General features: G+C 43.2%; 1 protein-coding gene across 1 annotated transcript in view; it reads right to left on the bottom strand.

Annotated features, from left to right (window-relative positions):
- AFF1 (AF4/FMR2 family member 1) overlaps positions 1-13,085 on the bottom strand; it is a 75,737-nt gene that overhangs the window by 47,282 nt on the left and 15,370 nt on the right. The window contains exons 2-3 of the mRNA XM_027652786.1: positions 3,362-3,482; positions 1,847-2,845 (exon numbers count right to left, since the gene is read on the bottom strand). Of these exons, the coding sequence (XP_027508587.1) occupies positions 1,847-2,845; positions 3,362-3,482 (1,120 nt within the window). The remainder of the gene's footprint in view (positions 1-1,846; positions 2,846-3,361; positions 3,483-13,085) is intronic.

Below are 13,085 nucleotides of genomic sequence, written 5' to 3'. Positions count from 1 at the left end.
CTAATGAAATTCATGTTAAATCAGAGATACATGAGATCACAGGAGAAGTATGGGAAAAGAGAAACAGACAATAATGCAGATGAGACAGTAAGAAAATGCAGAAGATGATGCCCTGCACTGGTTCACTTCTCCCCCAGGAGTAAAATATCTGGTCAGGTAAATAAGGAAATGCAGACCTCAGTGAACTTCCTGTTTTGAGCTGTGATGTGCAATGCCAAACCTATTTGGAAGCAAATAAAATCTCTCAGCATGAAAAAAAAAAATTAACAACTTCTCAGCTATGTAGTTTTGATCATTTCCTCTCATTTTCCACAAGATATTGCCTACAGCCATTTGTAGCTGATCCACACCCTTTTCCATGAAAAGCAGATTTCACCCACACTCTTCCTTTTCATTACAAAGGTGGCAAAATATCTTTGTAGCTCTTCTGGCCCTGCTGCTTTAGGTCAGCACTGTGGGATCCCATATCCCATACGGCAGAGCAATAATCTCAGTGCTGAAGGATGAGCAGAGTAAAACCCCAAAAAAATACCAGGGAACCAAGTGCCCTTGAGCTCACAGGAGACCAAGCCACAAGGCAGGCAGGGTCAGTGTGCTGGTCCCTTGGCACAGTTCACACTGGGCTTCAAAGGCCACAGGAAAAAGAGCTGTGTTTGCTGGACAGCATATGTACATCAGCACTGCTCCTCCTCTCCCACTGCTTTACCAGTCAAGGCTTCTGCCTCCATCACACAGGACAAAATCAGAGAGGTGGTCTTGAGGTCAGCAAAAACAAATGGACTACAATAAGGAATCTTGCTGTATCAAAATAATTATAAAGGAAAGAAGCACATCTTAACTTTCTGGTTAAGAAGGAAATATAGTTCCAGACACCTCTTTCCCCTCATGTTTCCTAATAGTCTCCTAAACAATACACCTGGCTCCTAGTGAAACTACAGGACTTCCCAGCAGAGCCCAAACATAGGAATGCTGGTGACAGATGCTTTGGGAAATCTTCAGAAAAGCCTTCCCAACCAATCTGTCCACTGTCCTTTTCTTTTTCTCTCAAGTGAAAGCCACAACAGACTAATAGAACACAGCTCAACTGTGCCAGTCTCTGCCACTCACTGCCCATAACCTCTAATCAACTTAAGATACAAAAAAAAAAATATTTTAAAAAATAGCATCTTCTCCAAAGTTTTTTTCCCTCTGTCAAGGACATTTAAATAGTACAACAGCAACAGTGATGTGTTTTGAACTGTATCTCTTGATCTGCAAACCCTGTCCTCAGCCTTGCTGTACCAACTGAAATGGCTCAGCCTGGAAAAGAGCAATTCATACTTTCCCGTGGGTCTACAATTGAAATCTTACGAACTTACTGAGGAGCATCCTGTGGTGTTCACAGTCCCAGGTGACTGCAGACCTTGCTGCACAGTTTGCTGTCTCAATATTCAGTGAGGATTTGGGGCCTCCACCCACCGGGACTCAGATTGAGTACTGACACTCTGCATGTACTAACTGCATTGCCACTTGACCTTCTCACTGCATCATTTCTCCCTTCTTTTTCAATAAGCCTTAGAGGAAAACAAAAATCATAGTCACAGAAGCAGTCTCTCAAACCATAAAACCTGCTGCAGCCTCACTGAGAAAATGGAAGAATCCACTGAAGAATCATGGAAAGCATTGTTTCCACCATCCAAACCGGATGCTATCTCACCCAGCTCATCAAAAGCCAACCTCAAAATGCACCTTCTAAACAGGGTCGTGCACGTACAGCTGTCATTGCTTCTGGCAGTTGCTGCTGTTTGACGACCTGTTCTCCCAGAGCTGAAGTTATCCTGCTGGCAACAGAGACCCCTGCACTTACCTCTGCGGGCTTTGAAGGGGTCTCCAATTTGGATAGTTCAGCTTTGGCTTTTGCCTTCAAATCTGAGATATCTTCATTGGGTTCTTCCTTGGGCTCAGAAGGGGTTTCCAATTTGGATAATTCAGCTTTGACTTTTGCCTTCAAATCCAAGAGATCTTCATTAGGTCCTTCACGGTATTCCTCCATAAGAGGTTTGAGCTCCAGGGATTCAAATGGTGCCTGATCTTGGCCATCCATGGGTCTGACATAGGCAGTTGGTTTCTGCTGCATTGCACTGGCTTTTGATGTCAAAGATGGGGGAAAAGTCTGAGAGGAAGGCTGAGCGGTGCTGGTCAAGGTAACGGCTGAGCTGTCCCGACTTTCCTTCTCCTGGGATCCTGTCACTAGGTCCTGAGATGATTTTGTTTGACTGTAAGTCGGCCCATGACTTTTGCTGCTGTTCTGTGACCTGGAATTGATATGCTGGCTGGAATGTAGAGGTGACAGGGGTGCCACTGGAGAAGACAACAAACATGGCAGTAATGGGGAAAGTGGCAAAGGGGAGGCCTGCAGTTCATGAGTACGACCTTCACCATCCCCAGGCTTGTCATTCTGACTGTGCTGAAAACCTGCCTGACTTTCCCGACCACCACGATTGCGTCCTTGACCTTGGCTCCCACTGTTGGATAAGCTGCGACTCTTGGTGTGCAAACCTGAAGCTGGTTCTGTTCCTGATTGTGCCTTTTGGTAGTGAATGGAGTGGCTTGGAGGTCGAGATGCTACAACCATAGGTCCCACGGGTGGACGGCGGGGCGGGTGCTGGAATGAAGATGGTAACGTATGGCTGGTCTTTCCAGGAAAGTATGGGCAATCAGGCTGTCCTGGTGGGATCAGAGGAACAACGCTTTTCGGAATTCCTATGAGATTCTGACAGGATTTGTTGCTCATGAACTCCTTGACCTCCTCATAATTGCCCAGCATGTTCTGAATTCGGCTTGACAACTCATCTTCTTTATTAGTCTGCAACAGAAGAACAAAGAAGTGGAAATTTCAAAAACAGCCCAAGAGATCCAGCTCAAGAAGAGACAGTTCTTCAGGATCTTAACTTAATCACTACACATCACCATGAGTGATGCACCTGCAAGCTTATCTTGATCCTGTAAATCTCTCCAAAGCAAATAGGACTCCTGTAGCCACTATCAATTATTCCAAGCCAAGCTTGCAGGTGCACCTGCAGCCTTTAGGAACACTAACATCAGATCTATTTTTTATAAGCACATCTGAAGACAGGCAGCCAAGCTGCTTCTGAGCACTCTCCCTCAAAGGAGGCCAACCCCAAGTCCATCGTGGTCTTGCACAGCCAGCAGAGCTTTAAGCACACCCTCTGAGGAACTGAACTACAGCAGATGGGAAGATGTTCTGTTTGCCTGTACCATGCTCAAGTCTGCTACACCCCATGCAGAAGACACAGCTCTCCTCTTCCCCCCAAACCCTTCTTCCTCCTCTCCTTCCACCCCATTCCCCCCCTACTATTACCTTGTAGGGTTCTGCAAAGAGAGGAATCTTCTTTGAGAACTGGTCTTTCTTCTCTAGAACCTCCTGACTCCGTCTCTCTCTCTCTCGAATACGCAGCAAGTTTCTGTCCTCGTTGCACAAGCTTTAGGAAGGAAAGAAAGAAAGGGTGACTAACACTGTACACTAGTGTTATCAACAAGTGCCTACTTTGTGCAGAAACCCTGGTTTTCAGACAACAGTACATGTCCAGAATGAAAGTAATTTTGTAATTCACAGAGTGGTTACAGTTGACAAATCAGTTATGTCAAGTATTTGCTGCACAACACAGTAATGTGACACACAAGTGTCACATTCTCAGTGATTACTTCTCTTGATAGCATCCTTCAAGAAGAAAAACTATCTACCCATTTAATTGTGAAACAAATGAGTCAATGGGCGTGATAAGCAGATGAGCCGGCAGATCCCGCTTGCAATGATTGATGTGAAAAACCACCATTCCTGTTTTCCTTCAGACTTTTACGTCAATTCGTCATCCAAGAGTAAAAGAGAATCCACTATTTTGAAGGTGTTGCCCCTTTCAAAGATTGAGCTTTGCCTACTTGGCAAAAAACAAGGCAATACAACTTGGCAATGTACAGGCTCGAAAACTCACTCTCCACTTCACATGGACATCTGAAAAGCTGCTTTCCTGGAAAGCCATGTACTTGCATTTAAAGCGATCATGTAAACTTATTTAGAAAAAAGGTATCAGAAATTCAGAAAACACAAGGTCAACCCCCCCTGTTCTTTCTCAGTCACATCTGTGCATCTCAATTCCACCAGCCCCACATCAAAACACCAATAAAGCCGCGTCACGGGCGCAGCAGAATGACTTCACAGAAAACCAGATCCTTTCAACTACACCTTGTCTTTAAAATACTACTGCAAACCACAGGAATCTCTTGCTCTAATCTTTATAGACACTGGGGAAGAAAAAGTACACAGGCATAGTGGATGCAGGTATCTCTCTCGTCTCCTGTGTCTACTCCACTGCACAGTCTACTGTATACACACAATTCCAATATTATTCTTCATACACTCATCTTCTCAAGTGCCCGAGTTTGCCAGTGAAGGGCCTTGTCTTCCCCACCAGTAACATTTTCCCAAATACTACACCAATAATCTGCTCCTGAAAATCTGATGATCCCTAAAGGAAAGGCAGAGGACTGGCTTTGCTGTAGCAGTTAACCAAGAGGTCTGACTGCTACAGAAGGGGTTTCCCGATCAATGGGAGCTCTGAAAAATGATGCTGTCTGATGGTAAATTTCTATATATGGAACTGCAGCCAGGATGTACTTGTACCACTAAAACAGAAAAACATATTCAGGGGTTAGATTGTTCACATTTAACATAGTTTCCAACTTTGCTAACGCTGAACTGTTTCCAAATATAGCAAAACAGAAGTGTACAGTAAGATCCATGTACCCACTTCTGCAAACAATGCAAACGATTTAAAAAAAACTACAATAAAAACAAAACGAACAAAAAAAAGGAACACACAAAAAAAAATCCCAAACAGGAATCACAGACCATTGCTTCAGTCAGTATACATAATCCTTCTGTTACAAACTATGTAATAGAAGCATTTCCCCTCTGCATCTGATGTCATTTTGAATGTGAGCAATTTCCTATCTATAAGCAGTTAGTGGGTTGGTTGCCCTGTATGTGCCAGGAAAGCTTTTTGCAGTCAGGTGTGGGAGATGCCAACCACAGAAGACAAAAACTTAGGAGGAATTATAAGGCAAACTAGAAGCAATCTTGGCTGTATCTACTACTGTATGCTTGCAAAAGATTTTTTAAGTGAATGCATTTTTTTAAGTGAAAGCCAGGCCACATATTATGACCCTGAAAATTGCCTTCTACTTGAACAGTGTCCTACGTCCATGTGGATTATGGATGTCCTTCTATTTCTAGGCTGGCAAGCATCCAAATTCAGAGCAATCAGGCTGTTTTGCTCAGGGGTTCTGATCACATTCAAACAAAAGGAAAACCCTAAACCACTTGAGCTTCTTGCAACGATAATATTTACAGTGAGAAGTAGCTGTGTTTCCTATACGTACCCCAACACTGAATGTAAAACAACTTGTATGCCTCTTGCTGCAAAAACAGCAGCTGTAATACCTCTAAAGGCCTTTTCTTTCCCTGAACCTTCCTTGACCCCAAGCTGTCTTCCCAGCAATAAATTCTTTCTAAAGAGTGTGAGAAGGGAGAGAGAGGGGAGGGACAGAGGCAAGGGGAAGGGACACCGCTTTTTTGCCATAATGCCAGTTCCTGCAGATTTAAGTGAAGACAAAAGGTGCCTGTTCCAGAGCAGCCTGGTGGACATGGGTGCTCACACATGCACAGGACTACAGGGCACTGCTTGGCAAGGTTAGTCATGCCTTGGTACCACTGCAGACCACCTCATGCCCTCACGGTGACTAGTGGCCCAGGCTGCTGGCCATGCACAGCTGGCTGCCTGTGCAGCCAGGAGAAGGGTCATTCCCCTCCCCTTTCCTGTTCAGGTTCCTCATCCACCCTCTGCCTCCCTGTCTGAATTGGATCAAAGCTATTTTTGTTCGGTAGTTTCCTCCAGCTTCACTGAACAGAAGGAGCTGCAGTTTTAAAAGCAGAATGATAAGGGAAGAAACACTGAGTAGCTACTTACTTGATCATGCAGTTGAGACCAGCAGCCCTCCCTCCTTTAATTTACAGAGAAGACCTTAAACTACCTGAAAACAAGAGCTAAAACTCATTTCAATTCCATTTTGTCATGTAGGTGCCATGTTTCCACACATGCTGTCTCATCTCATACTTCAGGGGCATTTATTTTTTTTTAAAAATAGGTTTTATTGCACTAGATGGTATTCCAAATTCAGAGCAGAAGAGTCTGCTGTCTACTGAAATGCCCACTTCCTTAATATAAGCCTGTCGATATCCTACTCTCCACACCTGTGGAAACACCATTCCTGCCCACCATTAACCCGGCCATTGAGGGCATTTGTCAACATGCTCTTCAGAGATTTTGAAATCCTGGGCTACAGTGCAACTCGTAAAACTGAACGGCTACCCTAAGGTCAGCGTTAGGAAGCCAGGCAGAAAGCCTTGGAGAACCACAGTTAGCTCGGGCCCTGCAGGGACCTGTGCCAAGAGGAGAGGAGGTCTCCATGACCAGCCAGGCGCCAGCAGAGGAAACCTGTGCAGAGACACCGCCTGCTCAGCTCCAGCAAGCCATCCCTTGCGCAGGCACAGACAGAGCCCCAACCCCCCTACTGCCAAAGCTGCAGGGCTTCTGTTCTTCAGGAACCTCTCCAGACTAGCCACTTTGATATTTAGGCTTTCCTAGAACGGGATCTCAAAAAACCTCAAAGCCTCATAACCAAACCCACCCCCAAACTCTTACTTACTGATTTGCAAAAATGCCTTGGGAAACCAGACCTTGAGGCTTAGCACCAACACACAAAGCACATTGGAGCCTGGAAGCTAGGGGACACATGCACAAACTCTGTACTCTGTACTCTGCATTGGTGAGGCCACACCTTGAGTATTGTGTTCAGCTCTGGGCCCCTCAGTTCAGGAAGGATATTGAGGTGCTGGAGCGGGTCCAGAGAAGAGCAACGAGGCTGGTGAAGGGACTTGAGCACAGGTCCTGTGAGGAGAGGCTGAGGGAGCTGGGGTTGTTTAGTCTGGAGAAGAGAAGGCTTAGAGGCGACCTCATCACTCTCTTCAACTACCTGAAGGGAGGTTATAGCCAGGTGGGGGTTGGTCTCTTCTCCCAGGCAACCAACAATAGGACAAGGGGACATGGGCTCAAGCTCTGCCAGGGGAGGTTTAGGTTAGATGTTAGGAAGAAATTCTTTACAGAGAGGGTTATCAGGCATTGGAACGGCCTACCCAGAGAGGTGGTGGATTCACCATCCCTGGAGGTTTTTAAAAAGAGATTGGACGTGGCCCTTAGTGCCATGATATAGTAATTGGAGTTGGATCAGAGGTTGGACTTGATGATCTTGGAGGTCTTTTCCAACCCAATCTATTCTATGATTCTATGATAAACCTCCTCTACAGCAAAAAAAACCCAGATCATGCCTTGCTACAGACTGAAACAGTAAAATATTCCCAGGCTGTAATAAAGAAATTTGGTTCAGAAAGTTCAGCAAAGCACACACCCTGACCCACATCATCATCCAGACTTGGGTCTGTAACAGAAGCCATGAGAATATCAGCATGCTCTGAAATCACTCTCAGTGACATGCCAATCCTTACTACAGAGTTTCAAATGCTGCTATGTGACAATCCAGCCCATGACAACATTTTCAAAAAATAGACTGGCGCAGGAAGAAATTCTGCCTCTCCTGTCCTGTGTGTTCTCCACATGAAAACAAAATGAAAATAAAAATTTGCTTTAATTGTAAAGATCTATTGCTGCCAAAAGGAATTATCCAGGAGCAGGGAAGGGGGGTGGAGAAAGGCTACACAGCAAATACACAAACACACTCACTTCCTTCTCAACACACAGAACCTTTTCCTCTGAAACACAGAGACAACATTTGAGTACAACTGCAGGAAATCACAAATTTATTGAAACTGTTTTGTCATTAAAATGGATTCATTTTTTATCATGAGAAACTGCTGATCCACACTTCTCATGACTGAGAGACAATATTCTTGTTTAAGGCAAGACGTATTGTCCCCAAAACCAGTTAAACAGAAATCATGGATGCACCGTAACAGCCTCGCTGCAGCATCCCAATTCTGCTGCTCTTAAAGTCTCTATGGAAGAATGGCCACCAATTTATATAGCCTACAAATCTACAAAGATTAAATTTTCAGCCTATCAGCTTGAAAAGAAGCATGGATAATGGCATGGCACAGAAAGTTACTGAGCATCACAACTGTGCTCAGTTCTCACACTGTATCACCTGAGCAGTGAGCCTGACAGTGACTAAGAGAAGCAGATGAAAGGACAACATTACAGTTAACACCAAACAGCATCAAAAATGTGTTGCCCCAACCTTTGCTTCCTTTCCTTTATGGAAACATTGTCAAGTTGTGACTTGCTAAATTTTTAAAATTTGTTTCACATCAAATACTATTTTGCAGAAGATACACAGATTCAACATACACAAATGATAAAATAGAAACATAAGGCAGAAGTGCAACAGATGGTACAGTTAGTCAGTTATTTTCTGCATCATCATCGATCAGCCTTGGTAGATGCTTCCCAAAAATAAACATCTTTGCACTGAAGAAATATGAATTGAATTTGCTTGACAAGATTTTGCTTCCTCTAGTTCCTTTAATTCATTGAGTCTATCCAGCCCTGACTATTGACTGTATGAGAGCAGCATTAGACCCACTGAGCAAGAGATCAAGGCCTCACAGCCCACCTGTTTATCCACAATGATTTCAAAAAACCTCCAGTCAAATATTTTTCATCACAAATAATGTTCCAAGAAAATGCAGAACTGCTGCAACCTTTCCTTCAAAGCATATGGAAAAATGATCCTGAATACACCTCTTCCTATGTTTTAAATACACAGACCCCTAGGTTATACCAAGAAATTGAAGTAGAGAAGGCTAGGATGTTACAACAGGCAGAAGGGAACTGCCAGTTTGCTTAAGTAGAAGCTAAGTTAGCTTTTGCCAGAAAAAAAAAAAAAGGCAGCTCTGCTTTTGTAACATTAATCATCTTCTCACTTGGCCTCTCCTATGGTAATCTTTGGGTTCAAATTCTTACTTATTTGTTTCCTACCACTGTTGCCAAGTTTAAAATTATATTCATTACTCAGCCATTAGAAGGTTTTTGCTTCCTTTCAGCATCAATAGGCCTTTCATCTTCAAGCAGTTCCCAGAAGTAAGCCCAAACGTTTCCTGAGAAGAACTGAGTCCCTGCAGCGCCCAGCGACTTTGGCAGGAATTGGGAACTCTCAGATGTTCTTCAAACATGACAAATCCTTCTCAGACTTCTGCCTAAAAACCCTAAACAGCTATGCACTTGAAAACACACCCCAAGATCTCTCAGCCTATGGTCCACAAACTACTGAGGTCTCAAAAGAGCAAAAAGACTTTTCTAAAGATGCAAATAATTGACAGTAGCATGTCTACTTTATGCCTTTAAAGTAGGCACCTTTATGCCTACTCAAAAAAGGCAAACAAGTGAAAAGTTTACGACTTTACCTCATGAACTGAAATGTTTAAAATCTTTTACTTAGTTGTAAATAAAAGCCAGTATAGCAATATCATACTAAATGGGTTTTTGATTGCCAGAGGCAGGAAAGCCTCATGATGAGTAAGAAACACAAATGGCCCCCTCCCCAAGTGGTGAGTCCCCAAGAGGTCAGAATACAGCACACAAACAGTCTGTTAACAGAAAGATGCTCCCAGTAAAAAGCAGGAGCTCATGCTGATGTCCAGCCTCACTAAACAGTAACTTAGGAAATGTGGAAAAACATAACAATTATACAGCACTTAACTACCTTGCTGTAGTTGAAGCACCTGAACAAAACAAATGGTAGTTTCTTCACTTTTGATGCTGCAGAAATGAAGTCTAAAGAAACGCAGGCTTTCAGCCCCTCCCTATGTACCTTGACGTTAATAGAATGTTGTCAGAAAAGGTGTTAATTATAAGTTAGATGGAGAACAGGAAAGCTGTCATTCTCCATCTAAATGCAAATATACTAGGAGGGCTTTTAAGAAGGTGTGATTGTGTGAAGTGTAATTACAAGGAAAGCAGACAAGGAGTTGATGAATTTAAGGCTTTGTTTGTTCTAGATGTGGCAGGCAAAGGAGGAAATGTGAAAAATTTAAATCACCAGGGATGTGCAATGAAAAATCCTGACCACTTTGCCTTTTAGAGGCAAGGTGTTCTGTATACAGCAGTCTAATTCATCAGGCACACATCTCCAGATTTCCCTGAGCCAAGTGAGTGGTCTGCATTTCAGCCCTGAAGGCCTGCATGTGTGTCTTTTTGGGTAGGTGAGTAAAGACCTACAACTCTAGTGCTATTTCAGTAACTGGGTATGCACAGAAAGATTCAAAGCTGCTGGCCCTTGTCTGCAGCACTGACAGTGCAGCTCTGGAAGTGCAGTGTAGGATGGAACCTGAGTGCAGGACTAGTTCCCCACGTTTGGAGAGCCCCCTCATAGCTGCACACCAAGCAGCCTTGATTGCAGTGACTCAACCGTGACAAGACTGAGCAGTTACATATGAGCAGTTTTTGTAGTCAAGAGGAGCCCATCCACATATCTTCTCACTTCATCAGCAAGGATCAAAAAGTTGGCCTTGTCGGCACACAGATAGACACTTGCTCGAATGACTGGGTTTGCTTTGCAGTGGTGACAGTGAAAAACGAGTTATTCTAAACTTCACTCTCTTTGTCAAAATGGGAGGCTTCGGTCTGCCACTAACACAGCTAAACTCCTCTATTGCACAGCTGAGCAAACATTTTCACACAGCCCCAAGCGCCTCCAGAGGAGCTCCCACAGAGAGCTCCCAGACCCAGGACCAATCTGGTCAAGCTCAGCTGGTACACACAGATCCCTCTGACAGCATGCTGCATCCTGGCTTTGTCTGAGAACCCATTTGTATGGAGAAGCGGCATTCCCTGCTGAGCAGATCCTGCTCGGACAGAGTGGGGACTCTGAGTCACCCACGATTCCCTCAGAAGTGACCTTTTCTCGTTTTTATAGATTTAAAGGTCAGACACAGTCACACAGTGTCTCATCAACAAAATGCAACCTTGCATTATTCCTGACTCTCCACAGGGCAGGCACAGGCATGCTGGCAGCAGGGTAACAAGCCCTGTGCCAGCTGCTGCTGCAGTAAGTCTTCCAGCAGCACATACCCTGCCTCTGCAGCACCAGGAGCTTGCTGCAAGGTGGATTTTTTTTTTCCCCTTGATGAAAATGTAGCTAAAGCATTTGGTGACTGCTATGAACTAAGCATGCAGACATGAACTCACATGTGGTCATGTTAGAGCAGCACAGTGGCAATTTGTTTGGATAAGTCAGTGTTCAGACAGTATGCAGGCAGCAAGAAAAATTAAGGTGAGTAGACCCATTAGAGACTCAATTTAACAACTTCTGCTCTTCACCAAGATAAAAGAACCTGGAGCAACTCTAACTACTTGGGAATGGACTGCCCTACATTATACCCTCCCACACAGTGTTTCTTCCTCTTGATTATCTACTTGTCACTCACAATGAAACCATCCTGCGTTTCTCCTGGTTGCTTAAGTCAGCCTGAGATACGTAAATAAATTTAACTCAAGTATTGGTTTACAAACCCCAGCTCAGGAAGATTATGTGACTGAAGTAAAATCAGTGGAAGAGTGCCAAAACTCAAGCTTTGTTAAGCCTGGCTGGATCCTCCAGCACTCTGCACTTCAGTGCACTGCTTCAGCTATTAGCTCTATGCTGAATCTTTCTGTTATGGTTCTTTAAATCAGTTATACGAACACAGAAACAGGGTAACTGCTACGTGGTGAGCAGCAAGCCTTTCAGAGAAGGGATACCCTTTCACTGCATCTACATGTTTTATCAGCTCACCCACCACTAGCAAAATATTACTGTTTCTAACGCTGACAAGGCATACTTGAACAGTCAGAAGTGGTTATCAACTGCTGCTCAATCAGTCTGAAGGCTTTCTTCAGTGAAGTGGTGCATGAAATCTCCCACCGTACCCATCTGCCTCTGAATTCCTCATCTCAATGGCAGAAATCCAGCACCTGGGATGAACTGTTGTAGGCTTGCCTGGGAAAATGAATAGGGTACAACTTACATTCTACCTTACATAAAACCTATCCTACCCACTCATTTGCTTTTGCCTTGAAATATCTCTTTTTGTTGTTATTGTTGTTGAGTACAATCAATTTACTGATAATAGGTTTAAAGGCAACAAGAGAACTGCATTCACAGTTGTAAGCTACAAAAAGAGGAATGTAAAGATGAAGTCAAGTTTCTATTTCTTTAACATATGCTTCAAAAGAAGCATCCTTTACTGGCAAACTTTGGAGATCTGAGAGTTTAGGTAAAAAGGCTATTGCAAGCTAGTACTGTTTGAAAAGGAGCATAATAATTAAGGGATCAGGAAAAAAAATTTTACCTTTAATATTAACTTCCCAAACCTATTTTAATTCATTTATTTTAACACAATTACAAGATTTTGATTCACACACACATTTCCATCTTACTGATTAAAGGAAATGAAACCACAGTTGCTTAGACCTACTGTTCCTCCACACCAAGTGTCCAAATATTTTATTCCTGACCTGGCACAGAAGTACTCAGTAAAGCAGAGTCCAGTGGTTCACTTCAACTCAGTTACTGTTTCTACAGGATTCTCATAAAAATTATAAGCCTTCCAAAGAATTCTCTCAGTAAAAACGGTTAAGATAAAAAGTAGCTTACAGAAATGTAAAAAAAAGAAAAAAAAAATCCAGGTGATATCAGCTGTTAAATTTCAGAAAAACACCAGTGTTTAATTTTCCATGTGAAATCATTTTGCAAGTTAAATCAAGGATTCAAGTCCTATAATGTATTTTACTACCTCAGTTTTTGGGAGTATACTGAAATGCTTCCTTCAGGTGCAAAAAGTCAAGTGCCATAAATTTTCTACTTTAGGACTACATTAAAATTATTCAAGTGGATGTGCTTTTTGTCCATTGATTTTATAGAACTTCTTAAATGCTTTTTAACAAACCCCAATATTATTGTTCTCCAATACATCA

This window comes from Corapipo altera, unplaced genomic scaffold (assembly GCF_003945725.1).
Source record: "Corapipo altera isolate COAL_440 unplaced genomic scaffold, ASM394572v1 69, whole genome shotgun sequence".
In the NCBI taxonomy this organism is placed as follows: domain Eukaryota; kingdom Metazoa; phylum Chordata; class Aves; order Passeriformes; family Pipridae; genus Corapipo; species Corapipo altera.
The sequence above is the reverse complement of the archived record's forward strand: the minus strand, read 5'-3'. Positions and strand labels throughout refer to the sequence as shown.